General features: G+C 36.7%; 1 protein-coding gene across 1 annotated transcript in view; it reads left to right on the top strand.

The window, feature by feature from the left end:
* Positions 1-17,349, top strand: part of TDRD9 (tudor domain containing 9) — a 54,810-nt gene that overhangs the window by 7,143 nt on the left and 30,318 nt on the right. Inside the window, exons 3-9 of the mRNA XM_036384278.1 lie at positions 2,752-2,849; positions 3,325-3,546; positions 5,510-5,632; positions 8,000-8,080; positions 10,924-11,088; positions 15,419-15,522; positions 16,327-16,385. Coding sequence (XP_036240171.1) covers positions 2,752-2,849; positions 3,325-3,546; positions 5,510-5,632; positions 8,000-8,080; positions 10,924-11,088; positions 15,419-15,522; positions 16,327-16,385 — 852 coding nt within the window. The remainder of the gene's footprint in view (positions 1-2,751; positions 2,850-3,324; positions 3,547-5,509; positions 5,633-7,999; positions 8,081-10,923; positions 11,089-15,418; positions 15,523-16,326; positions 16,386-17,349) is intronic.

Genomic DNA, 17,349 nt, shown 5'->3' on the forward strand with positions numbered 1-17,349 from the left:
CAGAAAGTAAAAGCTATTGAAAAATCAAAACTTTATGCCTCCCTTGCTAATAATTCTGTAGACCTGTAGCTGAATTTTTAGATTCATCTGTATTGGCAGGAATGACCAGCTTTTCTGAAGACTAGTTATCATTGGAGGATTTATTACTTACAAGATATGAAAAATTAAAAAGGAAAACTTCAAGCAAGCTAAAACATTTAAAGGCAATTACACTGTATAGTATAGAGTCCCCAGCTGAATGGTTATTTAAATCAGTAGAATAACCTTCATTAGGGTGTACATTGAAATATTCTCTTCTGCAGCCGGTCTGCATGGTTCAGAACAGCTTTCACGTTTAAAAAATAAAGATGAAATTGTTAAGGTCTTTTAAGACAGCTGTTCAGGTTCCCCATCTCAATTTCGTTTTGTTTTTTTACTATGGATTATAAGAGATTTCAGATGGAGTTTATCCTCACTTTGTTAGGGTGGGGCATTTTCATTGCTGCTTGGGTCATGTCAGTGTTTGTCTCAAGCTGCCAGTTTGCTGAGGCCCTGAATTGTTCTGTCTCTGCAGACACAAGTCTCACAGCTATTGTAGTATTAGCTCCCCAAGCAAACTAATGTTTCTTTCTCTTTGAGGGATGTCTTGAAGAGAGAAGAAACAAACCATACAGTGTTCAGTACTTGCAGCATCTGCTAAATGCTTAGATGGCTGTCAGTTCTTAAATTCTGTGTGGTGATTGTGGCCAACACTGGATCACCATTTACTTCTGGTATCATTTTTTTTTCGACAGCTTAAAAGAGAGTAGGAGAGAGTAAGATGCTTAGGAGAGAGTAAGATGTTGCTGTCCTAGAAATGTTATATAAAAAGCAATATTAAAAAAACTTATGATTTATCAGTGAAAAAAAGGATACATACAAAATTAATTAAATGGTTTTTCAGCAGGTACGTGAATACTGGTGGCTGTTTCTTTGCTTCTGGTTTGTTCTTTGTGTTTTTAAAATAAAATTATTAATTGAATTTTAGGTTAATGATTTCTTACTAATACACTGTGGTTTGTATTGCATTACAGAGAATTATTATATGAATCCTACCTTTTGAATTTTTTGTGCCTCACTCCTTATTTATAAGCACTATTAAAAATTGCTTTCTTCTTTTAACATTTTAACTTTTCAAAATTGCAGTTGTTTCTTTGAAAACCTGACAGAAGTGGAAAGGTGATGTTGCTTTAGCAGGAATCTGCTGCTACTGGGATCTGTTCCCTGGCAGCTTGAGGTTTCTTCCAGCATTGGTCAAATCACACAGAGCTATGGATGTCTCAGTTGTGACATGTTTGTGCCAGAGGGAAGCCAGGCAGCCTTTGTGCAGTGCTGCTCTGGCAGAATGCTATATATACACATTTTTCTGGGGAATATATTTAGAACCTTGACCAAAAGTATTTTAAAGAGGACAGTTAGTATTTCAGAGGGAGGCTGCTATCAAGTTCTAGTTTTGTTTGTGTTTAGTGGTGCTAAGTAGATCCTTGAGCAGTGATCACCTTTCACTGTTGCATTACAGACTCCAGGGTAAAAGAATTTTTCCTGTTGCAGAATGTGGCTTTAGGAGAACTCTGGTTTTTAGTATGTTATGAAACTGTCATAGTGAGCTGTCCAGTTTTGGGGCTGTTTTTTTAGTGTTAGAATAACTTCATTTGTATTCCTTGACACTTTGAGACAATTTGGGAGCACATTGAGGTATGGCACCGAGCTAAGATGCTGTTCTGCCTGCTTCTGCTTCACTGCTGTGTGAGAGTGTTACTTTTCCAAAGAAAGAGAGCTCTAACTGCAGTCAAGTATTTAGCCTGTAGCCTTTATTTTAAAGTAATTATTGCCTTTGTAGAAAGAATAATAGAAGTCCGTCTCACTGCTCTTATTTCTTAGAGAAAAAATGCCATAAAAAAGAAGTATAGGGTTTTATTACCTGTATGTAAGTATCCATTTCACTGTAATACCTGGTGAAACCCATTTCAAATGGGAAGCATTCCTATTTTTGATTTCATTATGCTTTGAGTATTTTAACTATTCGTTTAATTGTAACTTGCAAAATTGTTGTTTACCACAGTCTTGTCCAGGTTTTCCCCTTCTACACCTCCAGACCTTTTCTTTTGTTCTGCATGGTCAAACTGAGTGCAGACCTCTGAGCAGAAACTTAGGCTGGCACTGAAAGATTTTTGTTCTGTATTACCCAGTGCTAACGGGGACTACTGCCAAGAGACTGCAGTGTAGTATCACACTGAGAGGTCATTATAGTGCTTAGCAGATTTTAATGGCCAAGTGCTAGAAATATAATGGTATTCATATCAAATTACTGGTTATTTTGTACTGTGAATCCAATAGACTTTAAGGGAAACAACATGGGTACCTGAATAAGCCATAGTTTTTTCAGTATTGTAAAAAATTCTTAGGTATACAGATAGAATTCTAATGCAAACTGCAAGAATCCAGTTTTTTAAATTAAGAGACAAACATAGAGTTGTATACATCCTTTCCACTGATGGTGGTTTAAACATAGAAGCCATGTTTTTCAGAGTTGCTTCCAGTAAAACAGCAATTGCATAAACACAGAAAATCTCTTCAATCTACTAATACTAAAAAACTATTTTTTCTATTAGTACTTTAAGTATGTGCTTCCCATTTTAGAGAAGTTAGGTTTCCAAATACTGTCATCATAATGTCCTGCTAGTCTTTTCCTTTCTCTATTGAAATGTTACTCTTGTTTATTTTTGTGCCTAGGTACTTCATTGTCTCAGTGTGAATCAAGTGATTCAATTTCTGTACCAGTAAGTAAGTGTAAATATTTGGATATGCCTACAGCCAAACACAGGGAAAAGGTAATGTCAGTTTACTTTCTCTCATGGAATAAAGCTGAAAATAGTGATAGTGTTTTGTTGTGGCTTTTGAGTGTTTTTTTTTGTTGGTTTGTTTCTGTTGTTTTTTGCAAGGTAATTTCCGTTCCTGTTTTAAACACTGTACAAAACTTCTGTGTTTTTTACAAAACCACTGCATCAAATTCCTTAGAGGAAGAAATGTTGCTGTTACACTTCATAGGTATTCATGTAAAATATGTACATGGGTGTGTGCCCGTATTCTTTTCTGTCATCTTCTAATGCACTGTAGCATTCCAGTTATCTCTGATAGAAAAGATGGCACAGTGTTCTAAAGAAACTTGCTTTGTGGCTTGGAAGCTGTTGATATTTCAAATCTGTTTGAAACCTGGTTTGAGTTCTTTTATTTGTTTATATGTTTGAGTTCTTTATATCTTTTAAAACTCATATACTTACGAGTTTTCTTGAAAAATTGTTTCAGATAGTGTCTCTCATACAAAACAATTCGGTTGTGGTTGTGGAAGGAGCGACTGGCAGTGGAAAGAGCACCCAGATTCCCCAGTATATTTTGGATTATTGCATGACCCAGTCTATGCCCTGCAACATTGCTGTTACCCAGCCTCGGAAAATCAGCGCCAGCAGCCTTGCCAGGTGGATTAGCAAGGAAAGATCGTGGACACTTGGTGGAGTTGTAGGATACCAGGTATGAGGAAATCCAAATTGTATTTAAAAATGCATTAAAAAGTACTGTATATCATTCCTTGATTACTTTTAAGCATATCTAGCATACTGAAGAAATTTAGAGAATCTGCTTTTAAAGTGGAGTTGCTGTTTTTTTATCTGTCTCCTGCTAAATGTTTGTAATTAAATCCACTTGTACTTTTGAACAACTGTAAATCCTGGTGGGACTCCAACAGAAAATAATATGTCTGCGTCAGACATGTCTACATTATTAATCACTGAAATTGTTGCAGGACAACTATGTAATGTCATTTTTCCTTTCAGCTCCTTAAGTAATATATACTATCTGTTTGACTTTACTACATTTACTTGTCAGCTCTGTCAGCATTTAATGCAAATATGACCAGGTTTTTCTGTAAACAATCTGTTGTTCTTTTTTAACATGCAAAAAACTCAATCTAGTTTTTCCTCTTAAATCTGTCTCTTCCTTTTGCTTTGTTCAACTCAGCTTCAAGCCCAGTTCTGTCCCTCTGTTTAAACTTAATGCCACACTCCTGTTTTGACACAGGTCCTGGTGTTCTGATCAGCTCCTTGTCAGTACCCACACTAAGCTGCTGTGATGGTGGTTGCATTGTTGGGTTGGCCACAGCTGTCTCTGCATGAGCTGCTCTGCTTCCTCAGCCAGTGGGTTCACACTGCTGTTGACAGTGGGACAGTTCATGGAGAATTCTCTGCTTTTGGAGTCCTTTGCTCAGACCAATATTTGCTGGGCTCTTCTCTGCTTCCTTCTCTTTCTTGTTTCTTTCTTTCTTGCACTTAGGGTAATATGTGTATGCTTGCTAGCGTGCATTTAGAGGTTTCTTTTTCTTCAGAGGTCTGCAGCTTCAGATTGCTTCCTAATATGCTGTGTGTGTTAGGTGTTCTTTGTTACCCCTAAATCTAATTTTGTACAGTTTTCAGGTCTGGACGAGTTTGATTTTTAACTGAGAGTGATAGAGCTGTTCATAACATGAACTCTTACATGTCAGGCTTCTGCTTCATCTCTTATCCCATATCTGTTTTGTTCTGTGCCACATCATAAACGTGACAGCTGTAACCAAAACACCAGTGTTATCAACATTATTCTCATAGTAAATCCCAAAAACACAGCACTCTGCTAGCTGCTAAGAAATGACCTCTATCCCAGCAAAAACCAAGACAGTTATGTATGTTGTTTTTCTCAAAGTAATTTATATGTAAAGCCTTTGTGATTTTTGGTACTTTGAATTAATTTGTTATTAAATTGATTCATCAGGCTATTGAGTCTCAAAGACTTAAGATGATACTGTGCTTCCAAACTGTCTTCAGGACAGTGTATGTGGATGTGCTGTGCTTGTCTCACCAGCAGCTGTGTGAGCTGAGCAGAAACAGAGGGAAATGATGGAGTGCACATGTGTCTGCTCTGGGCTGATGTAAAGCTGCACGTGGTGCTCACAGCTCTGCCTGCCTGGGCAGGTTACACCTGAGATAGCTAAAGATACACAAGTATGTTAGAAATCAAAATCTGTTTCATATTGGGTTGTAGAACCTTTCTCTCAGGAGTAAGTTGCCTGGTCTTGGTGATAACTTAAACCTCTTTCCTTTCCTGTCCTGTAAGCAAACCACATTTTGGCAAAATCTTTTTCTTGCTCTTTATATCAGTGGAAAGGATGGTGTATGTGTATACCTTTAGAAGTCTTTGAAGAATTCTCAGTCTAAAGTTCCCAGCAAGGAATTTCATTCATAAAACTTCAGAGTTTAATTTTTTTTTTAAATTTCTCCCAAAGAAAAACCATTTAATTGGTTCTGCTAAGAACACTTGTTTATGGAGACTTGTGCAAGTTGGAGTAAATAATTTTGATGGCTTTACACTGTGTTTGATTTTGGAGTTCTTTCATGTGCATGCTTCTACACTAACTACAATAAATAAGTTTCCAGCTACTATGTATTTTTCTTACTGTTGTTAGTTAAGTTTAGAGAACGTTTCGACAAAGGAGACGAGGTTGCTGTATATGACAACGGGAGTTCTTCTTCAGAAAATTGTTTCTGCCAGGAGCCTCACTCAGTTCACACACATTTTCATTGATGAAGTAAGTTTCTGGATCTAAGTTTAATTTTCATAATAATAAAACCTCTTTTGTCTCTTACCACACAAGAAAAGAGAAATGCAGACATGTACTTTTAAAGATATTTTATATAAGTTGTCTAATGTAACACTTGCTGAAATAGGCTTGTTAGAGTTCCTTTGAGCACCAAGTTTGGAATTGAGGGTGTGGGGAGGGTTTTTGGGAGTCCTTAATTTTTTATATAGGTGCCTTGAAATGTTTTTTGAAATTGGTGTTGTGGAATTCAAGAACCTGTCCAGCTAGGGCTGTCAGGAGGAGGCAGCTACTTTTTACCTACTTGTAAATTAAAATGTCTTTATTCTTCAGGGATGTCCTGAAAAATCTCTCTGTGGAAGTTCTGTCTCCTGGTTGTGGGTACAGTTCACTCATGAGGATTCATTATTGTTGCTGTCACTTCACTAAGAAGCTAAAGAAAATACACTTGTAATTCGTATATTTTTACATATGTTTCTGCTTCTTTTATGTGGAGAGCAATATTTGACTTTTAGTCATAGTCAGATGTGAAATTGTGCTGTCACAAACCATGAATGTAAATCTCATGTAGGATGTACAGCATCTTGGGATGTAGGGATAAAGAAGAGGATTAAGGTGTTTGGGGTTTTTGTTTTTTTTCTGGGGGGTTTTTAGTTGGTTTGGTTGGTTTTGTTGGTTTTGGGTGCTTTTTTTTTGTTTGTTGTTTTTTTGTTTTTTGTTGGTTTTTTTTTGTGTGTTTTGTTTTAGCTTGTCTTTTTTAATAAGTGCCATTTAAAATTTTTATCCTGTGACTGCCATTGTAGCTGAGACTACTTTAATTCTTGGATATTTGAGGATCAGGGAGACAGTAGTTAGTGTACCATTAGACTATTACAGTAACAAGGCTGTCATGACTGCATTTGAGATGGTACACAGGAAACCTGGAAAAGATTGAGCAAGTAGTTACATTTTTGTATAAGGAGAACTTAATGCTTCATTCAAACAGAAAAAGAGCAAAAAACCCCCAAAGCCTGAGGAATTGTATCAGTGGCCTTCATGGATAAGATTTGAGCCCTCCAGTGTATTACCAGAGTGTTGGAAACCATAACATTTCCTTTAGTAAGGAAATTTAGGTTAAATGTAGATTCAAAAGCTGAACCACAGAAGGTGCACACATGAAGTGTTACTGTTCCTTTAGTTTTAAGATTTATTCATTACATATGAAAATGAATGAATAAAGTTTTCTGGCCCCTTACACAGCAGAATGGGTTTATGCAGAGGTTTTTCAATCTTTGTTTTCTTAGGTGCTGTAGTTTGAACTGATGTTATTGGCTTGTACCACTTCTTTCAGCAGCATCCATCTGTCAAGACTGTGTCTGTTTTTTTCTTCCCCAGCCAGGGTTCTGGTCCCTCCTGTTGCTCATATGCCACCTTTTCTTCCACACCTACTACAGAGATTGTGATCTTGAGTCCACAGTCACTGTTTTTGACAACTGAATGTTCTCCACAACATTTTTAATTGCAGGTCTCGTCCTTCTCAGTGTACTGCAGACATTTAGGACCATACTTAAACAAACTAGGACCAAAAATCTTGACTTCTCACAGCGAGACCTTACTGTCAGCCTGAAAACTACTTTGGCTAAATTAGTTTTTGTAACAGGACAGCATTTAATGTCTCCTGTTTACGTTATATTAGAATATAGTAATTAGTTTCCAGGATATGAATGTTGACTTGTGAAGGCTGAACTCTAAAAAAAGCTGCTGCACCTTGAAATATTTAAACTGTAATTCAAGAAAGGGATATGTTCATCATGGATAATGTTGGGAAGAAGTATTTACTGTAAGGAGCAAGGCAGAAGGCTCGGATGCTAGGATATATAAAGAATTGGGTGTAAATGAATGTTTTAGAAGAAAGCTGTGTATTGGATCATAGCTGGAAGCCATTGGGAATGAGGCACATCTATTTGATTTGCTTCATTTTCAGACAAACCAAAACAGTCCCTGGATCATTTGGGATCTTAACAGTACAATTGATTTACCCAGCATCAGTATCATAGACTTCATCTGTTACTGTCAGCTCTAGTACAACCAGTGGTTAGAGCTCCAGATTGATTTTCTAGTCATTATTCTAGATTTTTTTTAGCTTTAGAGTGACATGATTTTCACAGAGGGTTCTGTAGTCATCTGAAGACTCTTGTTGGGATTTTAAAATGTTGTTAGCATGCCTAGGCTCAAAAGGTGTGTGGTGCTTTCTTCTATGAAAATGTATTATTATTCCAAGTTACAAAAATAAAGCATAAAATAAAGTAGGAAAGTAAGAGATTGTCAAAAAGAAGAGGATGAATTAATGAAAATTAAATTGTGGGTAATGTCTTCCAGGTGCACGAGCGTACAGAAGAAATTGATTTCTTGCTCTTGGTGACCCGTAAACTGTTGTCTACAAATTCACAGTCTGTGAAGGTGGGTTCAAACTGAATTCTGCTTTTTTTCTTGCCAGAAAATTTTTGCATGTCTTTTATCTATGAAGGCACTGTTTTAAAGAATTTACCACGAATTACCATGTTATTACTTTTTACCAAAATATTTTTTAGTTTGCCACTTCTCATAAGTAAGCAAGCTAAGGGGCATTCTTTTCCTGGCTGCTGTAATGTGTTCTGAGAGACTTGTTTTTTTTTTTCCCCTCATGTTAAAATGCATTAGTTTCTAAAGCCTGCTTAAGGGTAAGAAATGCACAAAGGATATTTGACTAGAATTACATATTGGGTATTGAGGGCAGTGCTTATTCTTGGTTAAAATGGTAGCATTAACTCCTGGAAATACTGAGCCTTTTTGTTTAAGTGGGACAGCATATCTGAAGAAATAGCAAAAGACCAGAAATGCTGTGCTGTAATTTCTGGGCAGAACTGGTAGTAAAATTTGGCAGAGGTTTTTCTCAGCGTGTTGGACAATTCTGCTTTGTACTAAAGCAGAGTTCACAGACATTTAGCATGACATATTTAGTCTTTGGGGTCTCAAAGTAATGAACTCTTGAAATGTTAGAAATTAAGTAAAAGTGATGGAGTTAAGCTAACTCAGTATCTTGCTGTGCAGCTCTTTGGAACTCTACAGATACTTTGTGAGACTGCATGTCTCTTAAGTGCTTCAAGGTAATGGTTTAATGTGATTTTTTTTCCTGTTCAACATAAAGTCTAGGTTGGCTGGTTCTGTTGCCATTGGAAGGAATGATGTGTTCTTTTGTGCAGTCCATCACATTGATTCAAACTTGATCTTTAGGTCTTCCAAACATGCTGTCACTGAAAGTGCCCTTTCATTTGGCATAGGACATGGCTGTGCACTTCACATCTTTCACTTTTTATCCCTTTTCATGCTGATTTTGATTTTAGAGAAAATTCTTGTCTTTAGATTTAGAGACAGTTATGTGAAACTATTCAGCTGTTTTTAGCACTTGGCTCTGCCTACTGAGAAGAGCAATAATTTGATCAAACTGAGTTTGTGAGAAGTTTGCCCTTTATTCTGATTATTGGCTTGGTTTCAATGGCAGGAATCCCTACAGGCCCTGTCATCTTTTCTGTTAGACAACATTTTTCTTTAAGAGGTGCCTGACAAAAATTTTTCATTTTTCTCTATAGTTCCATTTCAGTCTCTTGAAATTGTCACTGAAAAATTTTATCCCCTTTATAGCATTCTCTGCAGTTGTTTCTGCAGGTGACAGTTTTTTAATATTGTACAAATCTGAGAGACCTATATTTGAGAGAGTGGAGGGCTGTCCCTTTGATTTTTTTTTTTAATGTTGAAGACAGGATAACTCTTGATCTCACTTGCTGGCCTTGAGCAGAGTGGAATGGGCTATTCATTTTGAATTTATATACTTAAGCCCATTGTCTTCTACTTCATTCCTCTTCAGCCCCTTCTGAAAAACTGTAAAGGAAGGGAGCTTTGATGTGGCAAATTCATTTAGAAAACGTAAGGTTCTCTTCCCATCCTCCCTGAATTCATGAAACAAAAGGGTGCAAGGAGCCCTATTTAAGAGAGGAAATAAAATATTTTTAACTCAGGGTAGTATGAAATGTATGTGAGGTGTTAGTTTCCTGGTTTGGAAGTTGCAGACCTCAGAAGCAGCAGGTAATTCAACATTGCATCAACTAACAGGAGTTAGTTGAGTGATTCTGGTGTACTGAGGACAAAATCTACCTGCTGAACTAACCAGTTCAAATTATGCTGGATTTTCTGGCAGGTGGCTGCTGCAGATTATTATTTTTAGATCACAGAGCAGAAGCTGGATTGTTCTGAGGCTGATCTTGCTGGGATAGGCTTTTGAAAGAAAACCTGAGACAAAGAGTGGCTGTATTGGCTCAAACCAAACAGTGCAGTTTCCATAGTGACTAAGAACAGTTCTTGGTATTGTCTAGTGGGTCTTTGGACATATCTGTGTTGCACAAGTGGTTTTGGACTGCTTGATCTTGAGCTGTCTTCTTCGATTACCATCTCTCGTGATGTGTTCATCTGCCGCGTTGGTGATTCGTGATTGTTGAATTCTTGCTTCAGGCCTGCATCAAACTCTTGGTTCAGTTATGTGACCCTTCAGGCACTCTGTAAAGAGTCTGTCACTCCTTTCCACTTTGGAAGGATTCCACACAGATTAGAGTCCAGATTACAAAGATTGCCTAGAAGAAGGGGTAGTTTGATATTCCTTGCCTCTAACTGCAGATGTAGATGGGATTTTGTTTGGATAGCCTTCAGAGAAGGTTACATTTTGCCTATTGCCCTGGCATAGGTGAGTCACTGTCTGTTGAGCCATGAGGCAGTCCATGCTGTAGTGGGGCAGATTTCATATATTTGCAAAACTATGTCCTTTCAAATTTCTCGTTTCATGATCATGTTGGAAAACTTCCTGGTTTACCCTGCCCTTTCCACATGTTCCTTGTGCCTGAGCACAGTGGTACAATGCCCTCTTCATTAGTTTGCTTTCCTGTCGTTTTGTAGGGGGGATGCTTTTGTGTTTTACAGCATTTCTGGTTTGGGTGGTGGTGAGATCTTTATCAAGAGTACTGTATTGTTCTGTTTGAATTTTCACCATGTTGTCTGCCCTAGGCATTCTAGCCTGAGCCATTCTCTTCCAGGTGCTGATTAGGGTATCTTAGTTTGATTGTCTTAAATATCCTTAGGTTACATATCTGTAGTAACCAGAATTAGATCATTTAACATGAGGAGGAAATGGAGAGTCCCATGTAACGACAATTTGTGTTAAAATTAATGCTTTACATTAATTTTGCATTTAATTTTCTGCTGTAATTTTTTAACAGATAATATTGATGTCTGCTTCCATCAACTCTAAAGAATTAGCTGATTACTTTGCACTTCCAGTTCATAATGGTTTGAATCCAGTCTGTGTGTTTAAGGTGGAAGGCAGACCTTTTGCAGTTGAAGAATATTATCTTGATGATTTGAAGGACGTTTTTGATTTACAGGTATTGTAAATATAATTTCATTTCTTTTGACATAATAGAAATTGGAATAGTCAGTTGAAAACTGTGTAGTAAAATGACATATAGCCACTTTTATATTGCAATTCTAGGTAAGAATTAATAGATGATGATAAAACAGGAGTCTTCTTATGAGTAGACTGGTTTCTTTCATGAAACAGAAATATTTCAGTAAGATGAGGTATTTTGTTTGATAGTTGCATTCAAAATGAACAGTGTAAAAGAGTGTGTGGAAAGTAACATAAATAGATTTACAGATCTCTTTGAATATAGCTGAAAAATTCAGGGAATATTTCCTGGGTTGGTTCATGTTGTTGTTATGTATTAAAGGCAGAAAGTGCTATGAAATGAAGAGAAAACAATAATTTTTGATTAGAACTTTGATGTTATTAAGTTGGTTTCTCTATCTGCTGAGGCTCTCCTATTTTTCTGTCCTGGTTCTTTTCTTTTTTTTAATAGTGCCAGAGAGGTTATGCAGTAGTTTTCAGCGTATTTCTGTTGTAACCATGTAAGCCACCATGGCAGATGTGTAATTTTGAGTAATGAAAACATGTTAAAATAACTGATACCTCTCAGATCCGTGGAGGGCTGTGCTGGAGAACTGCTTCTCTGATGCCTCAGGAGAGTAGGTGCTGGCTGAAGATATCTTTGCTTTATCAATCTAGCTTATAAGCTGCACAGAATGTATTTTGTATATTTTGTTTTTAGAGTTTCTGACATTATAGCAGGTATCTCTGTAGACATCAGATAATGAAGGAATTAATGTAAATGTGTGATCTGTTTTCTGTGGTTTTATAATAGGAGTTTGTTTTACATTTGAAAAACAGCTGTGTAGGAATTCACTTGAGTGAGCTCTTTCAATATTATGGTTCAAGGCAAAATAAACAGGTTAAAGCAGACTACAACAAATGCACTCAGGCTGTATTATGATATCCAGTCTAAAAATAACTGGGACGCGGGTGTAATTATTGGTCAGTTTTGATAATGCAAAACACTATTAGAATGTTACTACAATGAAGGACATGGGGCATGCACTTAAAAATAACCAGTGGGGGGAACATACAATTATTATTTAGCTTTCATCCATCAGTTATACAGAAAATAAAATAGTGAAATAAAATAGGAAGCCCAGAAGAAAATAATTGCTTATGCTGTACACATAAGCAATATGTGTACATATTGGCATTGGTTATGCTTTAACACAGGCAAGGTAAAATAAAAGGCTGTCAGCCATTGGAGTTCTGATGCAAAGAAAGAAACTCAGCTGCTTATAGCAGTTGACCCATCAGCATTTATACATTAGTATCACAGTCAGATAATAGGGAGGAGATTATGTAATACATGGGGCTTTGTAAAAGATTTTTGATGATGACAACAAAAAGATAACCAGGAAATTGGAGTAAGAAGTTTCCTTCAGTCAAATTTGATTTGTCATAGCTGCACTTGGAGCTGAATGTCAACTTGCACACCTTTCACCTCAGAGATCACGAACAAAGGAACTGCTTTCAGTGCTTAGCCCTTTTTATACTTTTATTTTTTCTGTGTTTTTTATTTAAAGTTTTAATCTGATTCTTTATCTTGTGTTGTCCTATCTATAGCCATTCTGTTTCTCAGCAAGATGAGGAGAATACGTTTGTCCAAGATGTTTCTTGTGACTCAGGGCAACAATAGAAGCACATAAGTGCTCTTGATTTTCTTTTTCTTTTAAATATCTATATTAAAAAAGGATGAAATTGAATTCTAAAGCACTGATTCTTGGTCTGGATCTAGTTCCTTATGGTGCTGTGGGTGAAGATTTTCTCTGAATACTAGTTACAATTAAAAAATTGAAATGTGGAAAGTCTAAGTTGGTTTGTGTAACATCCTAATAAAATGGAAAGTGGAATGTGAGTATGAAGACAGTTAATGAGTTAATGCTGCCATATGGAGGCTGAGGCACATCTTTAATCATGCTAAAATCTAAATCAGTTAGATACCTGCCTGAGGTACAGGCTTCAGGCTTTAATTCTTGATGTTTTATTTTCACCTATAAAAGCCTGTAAAATCTACATAAAGGAACGCAGCAGTTAACAGTAAATGCAGTCATAGCTCTTTAGATAAACAGAATTTTTCTAAGTTTACTTTTGATTTAAAAGTAGTAACTGTAAAACTACATTACATAAATGTTCAATCATTTCTTAAAGCATCTCAGTCAAAATCAATTTAGTTGTCTGTAATTGTCTCTTGGCTGTGAGGTGTGAGTCTTCATTTCTTCTCAAAAATATTAAAATTATTGGATGTTGCTGTAGAGATGTAGAATTCTTCCATGAATCCTGCAGAGATCTTGGTTTTAATACATCACTCATTTCTGCATGTGATAATGTTTTAAAACTCTGCTTGAAAAGAAAATTTTTAGGGCTAGTTTTGACTTGAGTAATTTGTCAGTTCATTGATGCTGTTGTGATTTGGAAGATGAACAAAAATGCCAGTCATTATTTTTTCTTCTGTATGGACGTTTGCAGTCAGCCCTCTGCTGTGGCTAGACAGACATCTAGCTGAATCAAAGATAAAGCTTTCTACTTGAATTACTTCATTTGTAAGAAAGAATAAAAATAAGGGAGAAACATTTTTCAGTGTAGCACTGGCTTACCCTTGCTCAGATACTGGGTCATTTATAGGTGTGCTGCTTAATTTGTGAGCATGGGCTTACAAAAAACTAGTTTATTTTTCTTGTGGTGTAATGAGCTTGGTAAACAGGTTGTTCTGGATGCTTAACAGAAAAATGACTTTGTCATACCAGCGACCTCTAAGCCCCAAGGAATCATTGAAACACAGGTTCATGAAAAATGCATGAAGGCTCTATCTATAAGCAATTTTAAAGCTGGATGTGTAAATATTTGCCTTTTGTTCTGGAGAGTGGTAGAGATATGAAATGCAAATTTAAGAAATGAAGCTAAAATGCAACCTATTTTTGGCTTGCAAAGGTAAAAACTCCTTCATGTCCATGGAACTAGAGTCAGAGTGCTGGTGGAAGGTAGTGAGCTGCTGTCAAAAGCTGTTCTGAGTATCTTGTATTATTTCAGTCAGGTCTGACTGGGGTTTGGATTTGCTGTTTGTCACATTGTTACCTTTTATTAGGAGTGATGTTGAAGCCTTGTCCTGTTAGAGAATACTAAAGATACACTCAGTAGCAAAATTGAAAAGACAAATTTGGCAGTTATTTAAGTAGAGATAATATAAACCAAAAAATTTTATGTTGGAGCAGCCCAGACAAGAACTTGTTTAGATTTTTCACATATATTAGGGCAAACATCACTTTGAACAAAACAGTCAAGTATTTTTAAGGTTTCTCCTGGGTTAATCAGAGCTGAGGACTGAAGTTGCAGTAGCAAATGCTGATGTAAATCAGTGTTTCCAGATTGGTGCTAGGAGCTGTGCTTTTGTGGTTGTTATGAGCTCCTTCACAATGGGAAACTGGTAGAAAAATTACTAATTTCATTTTAATAGTTTAGATAGTTAAGTGATCTGTGATTTTAGCTCTCTGAAAGACTTGGTTCAGTAAGGAGTTTGCACTAGAGTGAGGAGAAACTCTGAGAATGAAAGGTGAGCAAAAGCCATTTTCCCTGCAAGAGAAAAACATGTAATGCTGTAGACCTCTTTCATAGCAGGTCTAGTTCATTAAGCATAAAACTGAAAAGTGATTAAGTTACTGTCTTTGCTCTGAAGACTTGATGGTTTGTGTTCTTAAATACTAAAGCCTTGAGTTTTTACAGAATGCTGGAAAACAGTGTAGACAAAATCACCATGGTTCTGTTGAGTACAACAGAACAGTAATTCTTTGACAGGGTGTGACCAAAACCACAAAACCCAGTTAAATGCAAAAACAATTTAAAGGAGAAAGAGGAACACGGTTTATGTGCAGGGAGGTAGAGAGCTCTGTGTAATAGCAGCTGTGAGAAGCACTCTGCCTTCCCTACACAAAGTCCTCCCTGTCATCCTGTTCCCATGAGTTCTGATCAGTTCCCATGTGCTTGACACTTCAGGATAAGGAGCATGTTCTGCAAATGAATGGAGGGTGGGCTGGTGCTGCTAGCACCAAGCTAGCAAGCTTATTTACCAAGTAGGTAAATATCAGAAGTATTTCTTCAGCATTAAAATTGTAGGGTGCTTGAAGAAAAAGTCTGTTTAGAAGGTAATGAGTGCATCAGATGAAGTTACTTCTTCTGTACTGGATCAGTTTGAATTGCAAGCACTTGAGAAATTGAAAGACATGTGTGAGCTACAGTCTTGTAGCCAGTTATACTGTGTTAACCTCATTGCCTGTTTCTCCAAACAGTTTCATCGTCAGAGCCTTGGGCAGCCAGTGATAGAACAGAAAATGTATCAAGTGGCAGTGGCTCTGATTCAGTCATTTGATGAGCTGGAAAAGAGGAGCAATGGGTAAGATGCAGTTCAAGATCTGGAATCAGTGGCTCTTGGGGAAATGAGAAGCTAAATAAGCAACAGCAGAGTCCATAGTTATTAGTGGAAAGTTAATTTTTACTTGCCTCTCTGCCCTTATTTTACATATTTGTTTGATTTGTACCCAGTGTTCCTAAAGTGCACTTCATGCCCTGGAGCATGAGTGACTATACAGGGCAGCCATGTCATATGGAAAATATATTCTTTACTGTAGACCAGAGCTGAGGAGTACTTAGATCAAGAATTATATAAATATAAATGATACTATTTTATAGTGTAACATAAAACATACATTATTTCATGGGAAATAATAGGATAAGGATAAAAACTAGGTATTAATTTTCACTGGCTGTTTAAATGCCTTAGTGTCATGTGAAATAAGTAAATAATGGATTTTGCTGCTCTGTGTTTTGTAAATTGATGTTTAGTATCTGAAGATGTAATATTACATCTGAAAATGTAATAAAGTTACTTCTACCATTTTCGTCTATCACTGTGTGTTAAGTAACCTAATTCTGATTATTTTCATTGTGGATTGAGAAAGTTTCTGTCTTGTCATAGTTTTGAAGAAAAACACTAAATGTATTGCTCTGGTTCTAGTGTTTATATCTTGCATTTTTCAGAAAGCATAGTTGCAAATAATGGTTGAAATTTCTTCAGGAAGTTTAAATAATGCATGTTACAAAAAGTGTGCACTTCTGCTTGTTCTTCCAGAATAAAATAACTTGGGGTAATGAGGTAGATTCAGACTTGAAAACCAATGAAGCTGTGTTTTCTTGTTAGGGAGAAGGAGAATTTCAGTGGTACATTGGAACGTGGCAGTGTGCTCGTGTTTTTACCAGGCAAGTATATGTCTTAATAACTTTCTTTTTTGTTATTTTTCATCTAATGAGCTTTCTGCTGGCACTTCTTCCAGGGATTTATTAAACACATACTTAAATGAGGTCTCTTTGGGCATTTTTTTCTTGAAAACTGGTTTAATTGTGGCAATAATTGGAAAAGCTGTGAGTCAAAAATTAAGGTGTTATGTATTTTAAAAATAATAAAATTTAATTCTGCAGTTAAACTACAGAAGTGCAGTTACTAAATTTTTTAGTGCAATTATTAATTATTGTATGAAGCTCCTAGGATTCTTTTAGAGGTGTTTCCTTATCTGCATATAGTGTGGTCATCACTTAAATTGTTGTAAAAGCTCAAATTCCCGTTTTTCTTTCCTTGTACATTGCTTGGTGTGATTGGCATGCTCAAAAGTACACATGATGACAGAGATTATTGATCAGAAAACTGGCTATGCATGTAGTCTTCTGTGAAGAATAAAACCTAAGTTGTCTGGCACAGAAATTATTGTAGGCTTTGGTTTTGACTGCCATTCTTAGTTAAACTCACTGGCTGGATTTTAGAGGCAGTGTAACTGGCCTGCAGAGTAGTTTTCCTGAACATCATAAATCTGTTACCTGGAGGTTTCAAGTGTTCTTTTACTTCATGAGCTGAACATTTGTTAATTGAAAACTTGGAAAAGATTTGGTTGTGTTCATTGGAGAGTCACATTGAAGTCCAGGGCAGCTGTCCCTTGGACACAGTGAAGTCTGTCCCTACCAGGACTTTCTAATTTACATTTTAAACGTGTAAAATGTTCATGAATGTCATCTCCCTGCTGTGTTGAGCTTAGGAATAGGCATGCCAGGGCTGGGGCTGGAGGTCCAGCTCACCAGCTGAAAGATAAACTGCACTTGCAGAGCAGCTTTCCTTGGAGAGTGTTCGCCACTAGCTAAAAGGCATTAGAGCTGCCTTCTTGGAATTACCTTC

This window comes from Molothrus ater, chromosome 6 (assembly GCF_012460135.2).
Source record: "Molothrus ater isolate BHLD 08-10-18 breed brown headed cowbird chromosome 6, BPBGC_Mater_1.1, whole genome shotgun sequence".
In the NCBI taxonomy this organism is placed as follows: domain Eukaryota; kingdom Metazoa; phylum Chordata; class Aves; order Passeriformes; family Icteridae; genus Molothrus; species Molothrus ater.